At 40.7% G+C, this 16150-nt stretch overlaps 1 protein-coding gene across 2 annotated transcripts; it reads left to right on the plus strand.

Moving 5' to 3' along the window:
• Positions 1 to 2309: 2309 nt before the first annotated feature.
• Positions 2310 to 9940, plus strand: LOC105354194 (protein phosphatase 1 regulatory subunit 3A). 2 transcript variants are annotated; one of them, XM_020703838.3, is made up of 4 exons: positions 2323 to 3182; positions 4971 to 5032; positions 5140 to 5231; positions 5567 to 9940. In XM_020703838.3, the coding sequence occupies exons 1-4, from the start codon at positions 2401 to 2403 to the stop codon at positions 8183 to 8185; spliced, it is 3555 nt and encodes a 1184-aa protein (XP_020559497.1). In that variant the 5' UTR covers positions 2323 to 2400; the 3' UTR covers positions 8186 to 9940. The 2 variants fall into 2 exon arrangements, with proteins under 2 accessions (XP_078805406.1, XP_020559497.1); XM_078949280.1 differs by lacking the exons at positions 4971 to 5032; positions 5140 to 5231; positions 5567 to 9940 and adding an exon at positions 3627 to 4652 and having other exon boundaries at positions 2310 to 3182.
• Positions 9941 to 16150: the final 6210 nt, after the last annotated feature.

Here is a 16150-nt window from a genome sequence, read left to right on the forward strand (position 1 = left end):
GCAGATGGACAGGAGACCACCTGCCAGCTAAGAAATGGAAGCTGAGGCTACAATTCACAGAGGATCAAAATGGACAATAGAAGATTGGAAAAACTTTGTCTGGTCTGATGAGCGTCCATTTCTGCTGCCACATTGTATGGCAGGCTCAGAACTTGGTGTCAACAACATGAAAGCATGGATCCATCCTGGCTCATATCAACAGTTCAGGCAGTTGGTGGTGGTGTCATGGTTTGGGGGACATTTATTGGCACATTTTGGGCCCCTTAGTACCAGTTGAGCATGGTTTCAACGCCACAGCCTATTGTTGCTGACCATCTCCATCCATTCATGACCACAGTGTACCATCTTCTGATGACTACTTCCAGCAGGATAAGGCTTCATGTCATAAAGCTGGAATCATCTCAACTGGTTTCTTGAACACAACAATGAGTTCACTGGACTCTAATGGCCTCCACAGTCACCAGATCTCAACCCAATAGAGCACCTTTGGGATGTGGTGGAACAGGAGATTGGCATCATAGATGTGCAGCCGACAAATCTGCAGCAACTGTGTGATTCTGTCATGTCAATATGGACCAAACTCTCTTAGGTATGTTTCCAGTACCTTGTTGAATCGATGCCACCAAGGATTAAGGCAGTACTGAAGGCAAAAGGAGGTTAAACCCTGTACTAGCAAGGTGGACCTAAAATAGTGACCGGTGATTTTATGTAAAGTGTTTCTACATATGTCTTCAATGTTATTCCATGCAACAACCCGAGTTGTACTGAGATTTAACAGCCACTTAGGGGTGGAGCTACAGGCGGTAAGGGGGAGCAGTGGCCCCCTCAGCAAAAATTTTTACCCCACCCATTTTTGAGTCAGTGTCATTGTAGGAGCAAAAGGCCTAGAAACTGTTTAGCTAAGTTCTAGCCCCTTTGATACACTGAGATGTGCGATGCCAGAGTTGACTGAAGCGCCAAGCGGGCTGTCGTTTCCCTAAACGACAAAGAAAATGAGTCTGTCACTCCATTATTGACAAAGATTAAGAAATCACTAATACAAGCTTCTTCAAGCATCGCTAAAATAACCAAAGCAGCATTTTTTATTAAATAAATACAATAAAAATTAAACTGTTAGAAATGTATAATTCTGATCATTTCATTTGTAATGACGTTCCACTCTGGTGGTTTGCCACCCTTCCATAGTCTTCTGCCCCTCCCCCACCCCCTCATTTAAAATGTCCTAGCTCCGCCCCTGGGCCCACTATCCAACATTTACTGTACAGGTCTTTAATCGTTTTCCTTTTGGGTGAATACGAGCCATCTGTGACTTTATTCAGATCACTCAGGAACAGCTCTATATAAAATTCTCAAAACTATCAGTTTTTTACAATTACAATTGCACCTACATTTACATCTGTATCCTGTATCTGTTGCTGTAGTACACCAAATGAACTGTTTTAATTTAAGTTGTGGATGGAAGCAGAACACCACTGGGTGTACAGTTAAAGATCAACACTTAAAACAAGCACAAGGCATAAATAAAAGCATGTTGTACATCACAAATGTGTGAGTCTTTAGAACAAGTTGATAGATCATTTGTAAGAATACTTTATCAGTTGCGGACTATTTATCAAGTAACAAAGAAGAAATCCTTACAGGTTATCAGCTTAGTGTCCTTGTGGTAGAGTGTCTGCCATGTGACTGGAAGATCGTGAGTTCAAATCCAGGCCCAGTCATGCCAAAGACTTTAAAAATAAGCCCCAATGCCTCCCAGCTGTGTCCTCAGCCCCCCCCCCACCCAGATGTGTGACAGATAATTGGACTTTAACTTGACTTTAACAAAACATATTATTACACTGTTGCAGGAATGGTTATTGTACATCACACATCATGCAGATTTTTTTTAGTGTTTTTTGAATACATAAAAAGATAAAAACAGTAACTTGTGTAACTCGTAGAGGAAATTTCGTCTCAAAAGATAAGATAGTTTGCATAACAACTATCCCACACATTTAGTCTGTGCACCCCAAGAGAGACACTGGCGGAACTGAAAGAAAATACAAAGATTTAGGTCCGACAACACATGGAATGAACATTTGTTCTGTTGTGATCCTCCTGTGGGTCATTACTGAGATAGAAAAACATCTCCTCAGGGAAGTTAGGGCATTTTTAGAGGAAGGCTGTCCTCAAAAATCAAATGTCAAATGGTTGTGTTTAGCTTGTATCAAAACAGCTGTCTTGTGTTTTAGGCTTAGATTACTGTACGTAGTGTATGTTCCTGCTGACCTATTTATAGTGTTGGCCCTTGCAACAATGTCATCTGTAACTGGACTCCGTCTGTTAAGTCAGAGCATGTTGAATGTCAGTTGCCAGAAGTAGATGCACTGAAAATTCCCACAGACTCTTTGCGAGAGCAGCATGGAGTGTGTGGGACAACTAAGACCTCCTCAGGCCTGCAACCTCCTAGGAGTCCCTGACTTCAATATCTTGGACGTGGATGAAGATGAGGGGGACTTCATTGCCATCAGGCCCAAATGCTCTCCTCTGCCTCGAAGAAAGAGCTCCATCACGGATGAAGACTTGGAGCCTGATGTTCCCCTGTGCGGTTCCAGGAGAGTCTCCTTTGCTGACGCCAAAGGCCTCAGCCTGGTGGAGGTGAAGGAGTTTGATACATGGGAGGTGTCCAAACTGCCAGGACAAGATGCTTCTGGAGCCACAGCCATAGATGGAGAGGAATACTACCTCTCACCTTTAACTTTTTCCCTCACGTTGTCATCTGAAGAGGTGTTTGCCAAAGTGCTCGAGCAGAAAATAGAGCTGGAAACAATCGATTTTCTTCCTGGGACCACAATCTTGAAAGGTGTGATCCGTGTCCTCAACATCTCCTACAGTAAGGCGGTTTTCATCAGAACAACTTTGGACCAATGGGCCACCCACTTTGACCTTTTGGCAGAGTACATCCCCGGCTCCAGCGATGGTGTGACGGACTGCTTCTCCTTTAGGCTCACCGTAGTGCCTTGGTTCAGGGAACAGGGAGCCAGAGTAGAGTTTTGCCTGCGATATGAAACTCCTGAGGGAACATTCTGGGCTAACAATAATGCCAGAAACTACGTACTGCTCTGTCACAGAAGGATCAGAGAGGATGCAAACACGCAGCAGAAAGAAAATTTGAATGTGAAAAGCTGCTTGAAGAACATCAGGTGAGGTGCACCTTTTTTATACTCATGGAGGGGACTTCTAGTAAAAGACAAGACTGGCTGGTTTCTAATAAGCTTTTGTGCATTTAAAAATCTAAACTGAGTTTGTTTGTTGGTTTTACTGGCAAAATGGAACTTTTAGTTGTCAAAATTACAATGAAATCACGTCATAATGGCTCATTCTAAACAATCAAAAATGATTTAGTGACGTTTCAAAACTATCTTTAGTATTCAGAATAGCACCCTTTTTAAGTTGTAACCTCCATACGTGACGTATTGCCAGACAGTAGAATCTGGCGTCTCTCCTGAGAAATGTTTATCTCTAATGGAAATTCATTTTTCAGCTTCCTTTAACCTTCTTGACACATTTTTTATGAGCCAAGTCAGGCAACTGACTGTAGTCACTCTTCAATCTTCTTCTGAAACCAAGCTCTGGTGGATTTTCAGGTGTTCCTGCCCTGTTGGAAGGTCCACTGACGCATAAGCTTCATCGTCTTCACAGACAGCACAACCTATTCTGCTAGGATTTTCTTAACTTGTCATCAAATTAATCTCACCTTCTACAGTATAGATATTGATTGTATAGAAAGCTGAACATCTCCATAGAATCACCAACCAGGTTTTATAGGCAGAATACTCTCTTGAGCCAAGTGCTCCCCCTTTAATCCTTGTGCTATCCTAGGCACTTTAATATTGGGAGTTGGGGTCATCTAGACCCACTAGACAGTGCGCTGAACCTTTTTTCTTCAATGATTTGTGATCTTCACTGGTGTCCATGGATTACATGAAATCTTTCCACCTTTATCCACCTTTGTCATGGTAGGGAGAACACGTCAATGTAAGGGTGGGGTCATCTAAGATAGCACAAGGGTTAGGCAAACCACTGATACCACAAGCTTCATTTTACTTTTAATGACTTTACAGAGCAGAATCTTAAAACTCCACTTTTTTATTCATCATTTTTTTAGTCCATTAGCCACTGAGGCTCATGTGTTCTTCCTATGCTTTCAGTTGAGCCTTTTCGGCCACCGGCCTCCTCAGGAATCCATTGGCAGCCAATCTGACTTCCTCTTTCTGCCACTGTTGTTTTACTTTGAATTCACAAACTCTGCACATCCTTTCCTAAACATCGGATCAATTCTTTATGATGCAATAAATGCTGAATGTTTTCTTCTGTAGAACAAAAATCCTAAGGTTCAATTGGTCCTAGAATGTGGAAATGAATGTTATAGAACAGCTTTTTTGTTTTTCTGAGTGGTTAAAATGGTTTCATTTTGCCAATAAAGCTAATTTACAGTGAAGCTTGATCATTTTTGAGTGACAGTGCATCTGTCTTTGCACTATTCCTCTGCAGTACTACCTTATGTGGGGATTCCAGGGATGCAACCATTCACTTTCCTGTTCGGTCAAACCTTGGTTTTTTGACATTTGCTTATTACAAAAAAACAATAAAAAATGTAAAATTCTGAAAAAGTCTTCTTTTAACTTGCTATAAAGCAAGTGACAATGACAAATTTTTTTTTTACTTTTGGCTCATACCAAGCCTGGTGTAATGTAGTAAAACAATCAATTTGTCTTAAATTTAGTACAACGCGTGTTTGACACTTTCAATATAAACATGCTGGTATGCAGTAGGGATGCACCTCGTCACTTTCCCCATGATTCAGTTCAATGGTGCAACATAGTTATCAAACCAGAATTGTGGCATGCCTATGGAATTATACATAAAGATTTAAAAAAAACACACCTATGGATAGAGACTGACTGATGTGGATTTGAACCATTTTACAGTCTCTCCACGGTGGAAAACGTTTCATCAAAGCAACCTCCATTGCAGGACATGATGACATCAGGTGAATGTTTGTTTTGCAGAATTTCTATCAAAGAAGGTGCCCTATTTTTTGTCCATTTGAAAGACAACATCTGCACTAAAATAGCAACTTTTGTCTTATTTGTCCAGAAAACTCTTCCCTTAAACTGGAAAGAAGGAAAACTAGCAACAAATCTGACGGCCAAGCGGGTCCATCAGCAGAAGAGAAACAGAAATTACTGGTGAGTGACCTAAAACACTTTGAAACGCTCTTCTGACCTTTTTGTACGAGCTAAATGTGTCAATACCTGCAACAGAAACTCAACGTGTCCATTCACTTTGTGTAACTCTATCATGTGACTGAAGCACAAGTGCCAGCTGTGTAGGACAATGTACCGACAGCCTGCAGGCTGTTAGCCCTTCCTAGGTGCCTTGTATTTTGTCACGTCTGCACTATAAGCTTCAGGCATGTTACTATGTGATGAGCTGCTTTAAATATCCCCTCATTCCTTTTTCCTGTTGGAACATGACTAGCGTGTGAGCCCACTGAAATGACTGTTTCCCTGTTGATGGACAGATGGAGGACAGACAAAACAGAACCCAACGGAGGCACAGGACGGCTGAACGAATGGACAGGGTGAGGAACTACTTTGCTCAAAGGGATGCTGATGACACTGATAGACATGAAACACCTTTAGAAACAAAGCAGGCATCTCAAGAAGGAAACTCAGTCTCTGAGGGCTCAGAGTTTGTCTTTGAAGCTTCTGAAAAACTGTGTGAACCTGTTCTTAACGGAGAACAAGGCTTTGCAGCTAACAAGGAGGTTGAGTTGTCCAAACTCCCATCAGCAGGAGGGGAGAGGGTTGAAGACACACCAAAGAGCCATGTGGATCCACTCAATGATCCTGCTCATCTTACAGAGAAGCAAATCCTCAAGGAGTCTGTCACTGAAAGAAGCTGTCAGGATCAAGACAATACAATAACTGAGAGCAGAGAAAGCTTCACGTTCACAACCGTGGTGGCTCCTCTGTATCAGCAGGTGTTTGGCAGGTTAGATGCTGACGTTCCTAGTGCAGCTGGTGTGGGAAAACAAACCAAAGCAAGAATGGATCCCTCTGAGAGGAGACAGACTGAATGCAAACAAACCGTAGACGGTGGAAAATTGGATTGGGAAGATGCAGTGCAGAGTCCAGCCCAGTCAGAACAGAGATGGACAAAGACCCGTCAGAGTCCACAGCCCCATTCAGCAGACTTGGTAGACGGTCTTGACGGAGTAAACGGTTCTTTAGACACAGACTTGTTGAGTTCCCAGACAAAGATAAGGGATAAAGATAGTGACGGTCTCCAGGGAGAGGCGCAAGAAGATGATCTTACCCATGACCGCTTCAAAGCCATTGATGGAGCTCTGCCAGCAGAGCGAGCTTGTTTGCACGTTGCAGTCAATGCTGCTGACAGAAATGCAAAGATTGAAACACGAGCTGATCCGAAATCCCTTCAAAGGGAGTCGGGACGCTCTGGTGACGATGCAGACCAACAGAGCAGCTGTGACTTGGTTGAGGTGACGCAGAACGATGACTTAGCAGAAATAGAGAAAAATAAAAACAAATCTTCAACAAAGGAAGACTTGGTAGAAGAAGAAAATGACTCCAATTCTGAAAACTCTGATTTAGTCGTCATTGAAATCAGTTCAAATAGTCTCGTTTCAAAGCCAGAAACCGATTTTAAAAATGTCAACACAATAGAAACTGAGACGTTCAGTCCACTTGAAGATGAAACCAAACACTCTGCAGTAATAAATATCCTTTATGAAGTAGCAGAGTCCATGGAAAATAAAAAATCCATAAACATGGATGCATTTGAAGAAACTCTGGAAGAAAATGAACAAAATGGGATGACAGATTCCTCAAAACAAGATGGAGATTTCTATTTAGCAGAAATTAATGTGGTGAAAAACTGGGAAATGATGGTTGAGGAGGAGGAAAATAACACATCAACGAATGACAAAGACAATGAGCTAATAGGTTTAAATGCAGAGGAATGCAGAGGAATTCAGACAAATAAAATAGATAAAGTAGAGGAAAAACGGATGGCTGCAGAAATGAAAGCACAGAAGGAGAATAATGCAGCTGCTTTGGAACGCCAAAGGGTCAAAAAACAGGGGGCAACAGGGGTCGAAAAATGCAATGACTCAGAGAGAGTTCAGGTTGTAATAAAAGAACATTTTTTCGGGGAAAAAAGTGCAGAAGAAAAAGATTTTAAGGCAATGGCGGCTTGCCAAGGTGAGGAGGAAACAAAGGAAGCAAAAACAGAACAAAACTGCGAGTTTGAGGGAGTTTTGGAGTGGGAGGGTGAGGAAAAGTTGAAAAACATTAACAATGACAAGCAGAATTCAAATTGTACACCAGAGAGTTTGGCTGAAAGTTGTGGAGAAAAAGAGAAGGTGCAGGCAGACATGTGTGCGGACAACAGAAATTTTAAGGGCCCAGGTCTTACACGAGACGAGGAGGAAGAGGTTGTATCTGTTCCAGGTAGTAATAAAGATGACAGAGAAGATAAGAGGACAGATGATTGCACTCAAGCTGACTACATTCTACACAATAAAGATGGTTCTCAGTGTGTTAAAGAAGTCATAGGGAGGCATCTGAGTGAAGAAATGCCCACTTTATCATATGAACGCAACAGTGACCTAACAAGTCAGAACAGCAGCTCAGCAGAGTCCGACTCAGACGACGAGGTGGAGTTGTACATGTTTCGTCTGAGGGCTGTGGGAACAACAGCACAGGCAGGTAAAGACAAAGTCAAAGAAGCAGGATTCCCGGCTAGCAAAAGAGCCTCTGCAAGCAGGGCCAGACCCCCATCCCCAGTCTTACCCCCCATCTGCGAATCTGTGGATGAAGAGCACCACAACAGTGACACTCAGGAGAATCCGTATGCAGCGGGTCCATCACAAGACCACTGCCAAAATGTTTTATGGTGCATATCCTGGAGCAATGTTTCAAAATCACTGTTATACGTCACTTTGCTGGTGGTGTTCCTGGCTGTGGCAAACCAATATGATTTCCTGGCCTGTTTTGGACTCTATTTGATATCTGTGGTTTGGCTGTGGTGTCAAGGGGAGAAACAAGCAGTTCAAAACAACAAGAAAGCAGCTCAAGACCAACAAAACTGCCACATTTTAGCTGAAGCAAATTTTTAAGACATACTGGTTAGCATCATGGCTTTGAGGACTCACTCCGGTCATCTTTTGAGCTATTTTAAAAAGCATTACCAGTGGTCTTTTAATTACGATCGTGCAGTTTTTAGCAAAAAAAAAAAGTGTAATATTCTTGGACATAGTTTCCACAGAGCGTCAGGAGAAATTCACCTCTGAGTTATGGGCGGGACTGTTGGAAACCCCAGCCCCCCTTCGCCTCCCCATTGCTTAGAGTAGGGGTTCTCAAAGTTTTTGTTACGGAGACCCAAATTAGGACCTCGACATTAGACTGGGGGCCAATTTCGGTGAAAAAAATGGATAAACAGAAAAGGTTGTTTTTAGTATCCCTTGTGCTATCCTAGGCACTTTAACATTGGGAGTTGGGTCATCTAGACCCACTAGACAGTGGTCTGAACCTTTTTTCTTCGATGATTTGTGATCTTCACTGGTGTCCATGGATTACATGAAATCTTTCCACCTTCATCCACCTTTGTCAGAGGAGAACACGTCAATGTAAGGGTGGGGTCATCTAAGATAGCACAAGGGATAACTGTAATGACCAAGTGTCATTTGTACAGTTAACCAGGCCCTCCAGATGTTTTCCCAGTTGCGGTCAGAGGTTGCTGCCCAGATCTTTAACTCGTTCAGGAATTGTATCATGTGACAGACCTTCTTTTGGAACAAACTGGACAAAAAATGTCAGCTACCATCAGCAGACATTCTTTTTTCCAAAGCTGCAACGTATCTAGCTTTTGTCACAGCTTCACTGAATTTAGTCATTTTTGACTAATGTGTAGCGTAGTGTCGTTGTAGTTGTTGGAGCTTATTGTTGCGCTCCTCGCTGGCAAATTTGTCATAGCTTTTATGATTTGTAACATAGTGACAATGTTTATTGAATTCTTTACCTGCTTGCAAATAAGGCACAGGACTTTATCTACACCCATGAAGTACAACAAAGTAAGTATTTGTCCACTTAGCTTGAAAGCGCCTTTTCTCCTCGCCAACACAATGTTTTTCCTTAAAGAACCTGCTATGGCTCTCTTTCATTGAGGGCCACAAAAAATCTTCCCGCAGGCCACCATTGGCCCCCGGGCCAAACTTTGAGAACCCCTGGTTTAGAGCTACCTGTTCACACAATCCTGCTAGCTTACAGCCCCTCACACCCCCAACCCAACATTTGCAGTGCAACAAAAATGGCGAACAATATTGGAGCTATCCAATTGTACAGAGCCAGACACCAGCTCAGACGGAGCAGAGAACTTTTGGCCCGCCCAGGGTATTTTCCACGTAACACATGAGCTCTTTTTTGAACAGAATTTTTTTTTATCTGTTCCTGATTTACAACAATTTGAATAAACCATTTCTCAGAAATGTTATTTTAAGATAAATTTTCAATTTTTTTCTTCCATCATGAGGAAATGCCACAAGAACATGTTAAAAACACCAAAAACACACAATTTGAACTGGGGTGGGCTTTTAAAGTTTTAGCTACTTTACTGTCTCCTATGTTGGGTTGAATCTAAGTCACCAGATGTTTGACCTTTGTTGCCCCACGACTGCAGGGATATGTGTTTACACCAGAAAGAACATGAAGAAGGAAAAGAGAAAAATATAATTACAACCGAAATCTTACGACGACGAGGGAAACAAGACTTGTTTATGTCATGGCTGTTCAGAGATTGTGCACTTTACGCAAATGAAAATGGGCATTACATATTGTTTGTGACACATTATGAAATAAACACTATATATTCTCAATATGAAGCGTCCGTCATTTGTTGTCAGAGGGTCTCTGCGATTGTGTTCTCTTGAGCCTCAAACCTCACCAACATCCAAAGAAAAAGATGCATTCTGTGTACGATGTGAAAAAATATGTCTAACAAAACACTTAAAAAAACTTGTTCTAATATTTACATTATCTTTGAATAAAATCAACCAAAATTCAATTGCAGACATATTATAGGTAATGTAATATAATATAAGGTAGATACAGGAATAAATAAACATAACTAAATAAGAAAAATGACTAAGTAAAACTGCAGCAGTAGTTCTGCTGTTACGGTTTCTGTGGTTTTGTTCCGTGTTCTTGAGTGGTCAGGAGTCAGGAGTTCATTAAAGTGACAGCTCGGGGGAAGAAGCTGTCCTTGTGGCGAGTGGTTTTGGTGCGCATTGTTCTAAAGCGCCGCCCTGGCGGGAGGAGGCTGAAAAGGCAGTTTCCGGGATGAGAGGTGTCTTTTACGAATCTGCCAGCCCGCTTCCTGACTCTGGATCGGTACAGGTCCTGAATAGAGGGAAGGCTGGAACCAATAATCCTCTCAGCAGATCTGATGATTCTCCGCAGTCTGTTCCTGTCGTGTCTGGTAGCTGATCCAAACCAGACCGTGATAGATGTGGTCAGGACAGATTGGATTATTGCCTTGTAGAAGATGAGCAGCACCTCCTGAGGCAGGTTGAACTTCTTGAGTTGTTGCAGGAAGTATAACCTCTGCTGAGCCTTTTTCCGGACTAAGTCAATGGGACTTAAGGTCCACTTAAGGTTCCATGAGATGGTGGACCCTGGAACCTGTGTAAGTCTGTTGAGGGGACAGTGGTGTTCAGAATTGTGAGTGGGGGTGTGTGGTAGGGGGTTCCTCCTGAAGTCCACTGTCATCTCCACCGTTTTAAGTGGGTTCAACTCCAGGTGGTTCTGGCTGCACCAGAGGACTAGCCGCTCCTCTTCTCCTCTGTATGCATTCTCATCACCATTCCGGATGAGCCCAATGACTGTGGTGTCGTCTGCAAACTTCAAGAGTTTCACAGAAGGGGCTCCTGATGTGCAGTCGTTTGTGTAGAAGGAGAAAAGCAGAGGGGAGAGAACACACCCCTGGGGGGCGCCAGCGTTAAGGATCCGGGTGCTGGATGTAGAGCACCCAGATCCTTTACACTGGCGCCCATAGTTAGGATGTGGAATTCTCAGAGAGAGTCAACAATCTTGCTTGTAATGTTTCTAAAGCTACAGTAGGAAAGCAAAAGTTTTATTTTTTCAATTAATACCCTTAAGTTTGGACTGGTGTGCAGAAAAAACAAGGTTCGATTCACACGGGGTGCAATGAGCTCAATCCAGTGCGGGTCCTTGGGCAAGACCCTTCACGCCACGGCCTAACCATGTAGCCACGAGGGGACCAAGTCTGGGTCTCCCTGTGCCTGTCCCCAGCCCGGGTAATAAAAACAAGGTTGCGTCAGGAAGGGCATCTGACGCAGAAATCTTTGCCAAACCACCTGTGCAAATCAGTGAAAGCTGATTCGCTGTGGTGATGGGATATGTTAAAAGGTGAATAATAACTGTTGATAAAAAACTGGAAACAAGAGGAAGTCTTTTTTCAATTAATTCAAAAAATGAACTGCTATTAATTAACTGTTATTATTTTAAAATAATAATTTGAGGGGTTTAAGATTTTGTTTTTAAATACTGCTTTTGGTTTTTGTGCAGAGCCTTTAGAAGCTTATATTGATGATTTCTTATTTGTCAATACTTGTACTAATATTGAATCCAAATTCAGGGGCAATTGGGGGGTCAGGGCTTAAGGTCTCGTCATCTGTAGCTCCGCCCCTGCTACTGGGGCGTCCGTGGAGCAGTGGTAGGGCGGTCGACCCATGATTGTGAGATTGCAGGTTCGATTCCCGCCTTGCACGCCCATGTGTCGTAGTGTCCTTGGGCAAGACACTGAACCCCACCTTGCCTCCGGTGGGAGGTTGGCGCCAGTGTTCGGCAGCGGAGCCACCATCAGTGTGTGAATGTGTGTGTGCATGGGTGAATGGGACTGTGACTGTAAAGTGCTTTGGGCCTTCGTAAGAAGGTAGAAAACACTATACAAGTATACGCCATTTACTTTTACTTGAATACCATTTTTATGGATACACAACCTGTCTCTCGTCATCTGGGAATTGTTCCATGTTCCAATTATTTAAATTTTGTTCTATTATTGTTCATGATTTAATTTTTTCCCCAGATGAATCAAAAGACATCAGGGAATCCCTAGTGAATCAGAAAACCAAACAAGTGTAAAACAGGCCAAGATCGAGAGGAACAAAACAAATTCAGACAAAGGAAAAAACCCAAACCTACTTGATAAACCGTGAACGCTACAGTACCTTTCCTTACTTTACAACAAATTTCAGTTCATATTGTTCACATATTCACACACTTCAATTAGAATAAATAACATGTGGCAAAGTGACTTTTAGAGCTTGGAGTTCTATGTTTAGAGCTTTTAATTAAAGGAAGTTTTAGATGAAAAAGTATTTTTTCATCTGGCAAATACATTTAAATGCAAAGTTTTAACATTTTATTTGTATAGCTTTTATCACCAATTAAGCTTTACAGTTACGCACTGTATTTCTAAAGTATATTTAGGAAATATGAATTTCATATTATAATTGTTCACCTCCAATTAGACTTTTAGGTTTAAATACTAAGTTATATCAAAGACTGATGTTGAGGCATGTTTCTGCACAATACGTCTTTAAATGGAGTAAAAGAATGTTGTGGGTGAAGGATCTGTTGTTAAAAAGCCAAAATTCAGAAAAAGTTACCTACTGTTTGGATTTGTGCGTTTTTTTCTTTTTTTTTTAAATCTACAGCTGCATTTTAGTCTTCACAAAAAAATCCTTTTTTAAAGAACTATCCGTTTTAAAATATGCTTAACATCCAGCTGACCTATCCTATCAAACTGCCAAACCAGTATGTGTGCTGTTTAGGTACAAAGACAAGTTCTTAATAAAATAAAAAAAGTAAAAAAAAAAACATTTAAAAGTGAATACAAATGTCTGCCTCTCATGGCTCTAAATGCCAGATTTGTCTCTTTAATAATTGTTTTTATCATTTCTAAACTGCAGCTGGTAAAATTGTATGTTGTTGAGAGCTTATTTCCTTTGTGCTTTAAGAACAATCAAAGCAGTAAAGCTGTCACATTAGTCATTTATCAATAAATTCTCAAAGTTAAACTAATTTTTAACTAGTTGGGCTGCACGGTGGGACAGTGGTTAGCACTCTTTCCTCACAGCAAGAAGGCCCCAGTTCAAGTCCCAGCTGGGGGGCCTGAAACAGAATCTCCAACAGGAGACCTGTCTGTGTGGAGTTTCCATGTGTTACATGTTTTCTCCAGGGACTTCAGCTTCTCCCACCATCCAAATACTTTCCCACAAGTGACTGGGTTTGGCTCCAGCAGCCCCAAAAGGGACGAAAACAGGCTCAGAAAATGAATGAATGAACAATGATCCACTCCATTACATTAAAATGAAATCAATGGCTCTAATTGCATCACTGTAAACTTTAAGTGTTTTTTTTTTATAAATCGGGAATTTTTCAGTGTGTTTAGCCAGCTTTTATAACTTTACTGTCACCTAACTTGTAGTAGGTGGGGCCACATTTGTAATAGACAATTCATCATTGTTAACTGTATGATTGACATTTTTTTTTGGTTGTCTTTCTTGGCACTTTGGCGGAATCTTGCACACCTTGTCATTATTCCAGTGTTTAACACTTCCTTGAAACACAGCCATCAAACTGTCTTCACAGAAACAGTGACAGACATCCAAGTTATGAGTATATTACTGGCTGAGTGCAGTAATAAATCAGGCATACTCAGTTTTATTGTAGATTTTAATAGGTATTTGACTAAAAAACAGTTTACTCTTAGTCCCACATAGCTACATCTTAAGAATTCTAAGCGAAAATGAAAAAGAATTTGGAATTGATGAAAAATAAATTAAAACAAGGGGATTATTTTAGGGTTAATATTTTTTTGTTTGTTTGCTTTGAAGTGAGGATAACCTTATCCTGATGTGAAGATTACTTTTTGCCAGGCAGCATGACAGTTCATTTACAATGGATTACTGCAGTTGCATAAACAGCACTGCAGTCGTCACATGCTGTGAGATATTCTGGGAGAGAGGAGTGCTCTCAAAATGTCAGAGGTTTACAGGAAAGCATACCTACACTCTAAATGGGTGACTGAAAACTATTTCTCTTTGTTTCAGAAAACATACACTTCAAATCAAGAACAATACCTGTGATTAAACTGTCTTTATTTGATGTACATTAGCCAACACTTTTGCAATGAGACCGAACCTATTAAAGTTGGCTACCAGATCATAGGGTGGCGCTATGTACACAAATGCACTATTAAAATAACGCTTTTTCCTTAGAAAAAGTAGTGCACTTAAGTATAAGTATAGCTACTACAGGCCATGTTTGTGTAGTGTAGGAAGTACACTAACTGAATACTTCTTTCCACTAAATTGGAACATTTTAAGTTTAAAATATATAGATAATATATAAAAAGCAAACTTCAAGTATCCTTCCTCACTTTTAGTATGGACTAAGTACTGTTTACTTAAATAGAATACTTTTTGCTAAGGATTTAGCTAAAGTGATGTACAAAATGACTAGATGACTAGTCTAGGATTCAATCTTTTTTTTCTCATTTTGTGTATTTGTTCACTTTTGTGTATTAGTGAGTCACTGAATTGTTGCTGTTAAAGCTCTCCATTTCTTAAAACAAAGTTGTAATACTATTTGTAAATCAAAAGTTTTATTATAAAAATCTAGAGAATCATATTCCCATCCAGTCACCTTTTTAAAAAATGTTTTCATGCATGGGCCTCCGATGACCCCACATAGCAGTAAGGTATTGTTATGAATGATTGATTGCAGATGTATTGTTAGATAGATATGTCTCTACATTTAAGATACTTTTAACAGTTTTTAAATGTCTTAACGGTCTTGCGCCTTCTTATTTATCAGATCTTTTAGTAAGATATGAACCCTCGCGGACCCTGAGATCCTCTCGCACTGGTCTGTTAACCATTCCAACTGTAAAAACTAAAACCTATGGAGAAGCTGCATTTCAGCACTATGGTCCCCGCTTATGGAACAGTCTGCCAGAGGGCCTGAGAGCCGCAGAGAGCATTGATACTTTTAAGAAAAGGCTCAAGACCCATCTTTTTAACCTGGCTTTTATCTAATTTTTATTTATTATTTATTTATTTTACTACTTTTATTTATTTATTGTTATTTATCTATATGTATTTTCTATTTTTATTTTATTTCTTTATCCATTTTATCTTGTTTTATGAACTTGAACCTGATTTTTAACGTGTTATTTTAATTTACCTTATTTCAATGTTTTATCGTTTTTATCAATATGTTTACTTTTTGATTCTCAATTTTTATTCATTTTTATTTCCGGTGCTTCCTCAGCTGGAACCTCTCCCTCTTGGACGGCTGCTGTTCAGCCGCTGCGGCTCTGGGTGGGGACCTGCATCACCGCTTAGCTGTGGTGGAGCGGTCCCCGCCTGTGATGTTGCATTTGGCCGTCTATGCGGCTGTTCACAGGGGGGGAGGTTCCAATTATTAGCGTTTCCCGCATCATGTTTTTGTGCTCAGCATATGTTTTACAGCCTATTTTTCATTGTCATTTTCCATCAGTTAGAGAGTGGGAGGTGTGAAAGGCGTGGGGGGCTAGGTACGGGGAGGGGGGCCCTATTATTTATTTATTTATTTATTAATGCTTGCTTGTTTTTATATTTTGTTGTTTTAATGTAAAGCACTTTGTGTTATATTTTTATATGAAAAGTGCTTTATAAATAAAGTTTGATTTGATTTGATTTGATTTGATGTCTGGGATGCATTCTGCGGCTCAATTGTCATCAAGAATTAACCTTCTCGTTTTGGATTTTCAATCCAAAATGAAATGTATCTTCATTGTCTCCAAAATGAGCACAAAAGCACTTAAATCGGTTAAAACTAAAGAAAAAATGTCTATTTAAAACTCAATTTTATATCTTCAGTAAGTTTTGTCATTTTCGATTTAATATAACTACATTAAAAGTTGTAAAATTTACGAGTTCACCTAAATGCCTCATGGCAGCACGCAGTCGAGGGAGGAGGCCTTTCTCTAGCTGTGATTGGACGACAGGCTGTCAGTT

This window comes from Oryzias latipes, chromosome 6 (genome assembly GCF_053564925.1).
Source record: "Oryzias latipes strain Hd-rR chromosome 6, Olatipes_Hd-rR_3.1".
In the NCBI taxonomy this organism is placed as follows: Eukaryota; Metazoa; Chordata; class Actinopteri; order Beloniformes; family Adrianichthyidae; genus Oryzias; species Oryzias latipes.

Bases quoted from the DNA above. Each gene is read 5' to 3' on its own strand.
- LOC105354194 (XM_020703838.3), top strand. From the start codon at position 2,401: ATGGAGTGTGTGGGACAACTAAGACCTCCTCAGGCCTGCAACCTCCTA. The intron at 3,183-4,970 runs GTGAGGTGCACC...ACCATTTTACAG, and splicing joins AGCTGCTTGAAGAACATCAG to TCTCTCCACGGTGGAAAACG. The intron at 5,033-5,139 runs GTGAATGTTTGT...TTATTTGTCCAG, and splicing joins GCAGGACATGATGACATCAG to AAAACTCTTCCCTTAAACTG.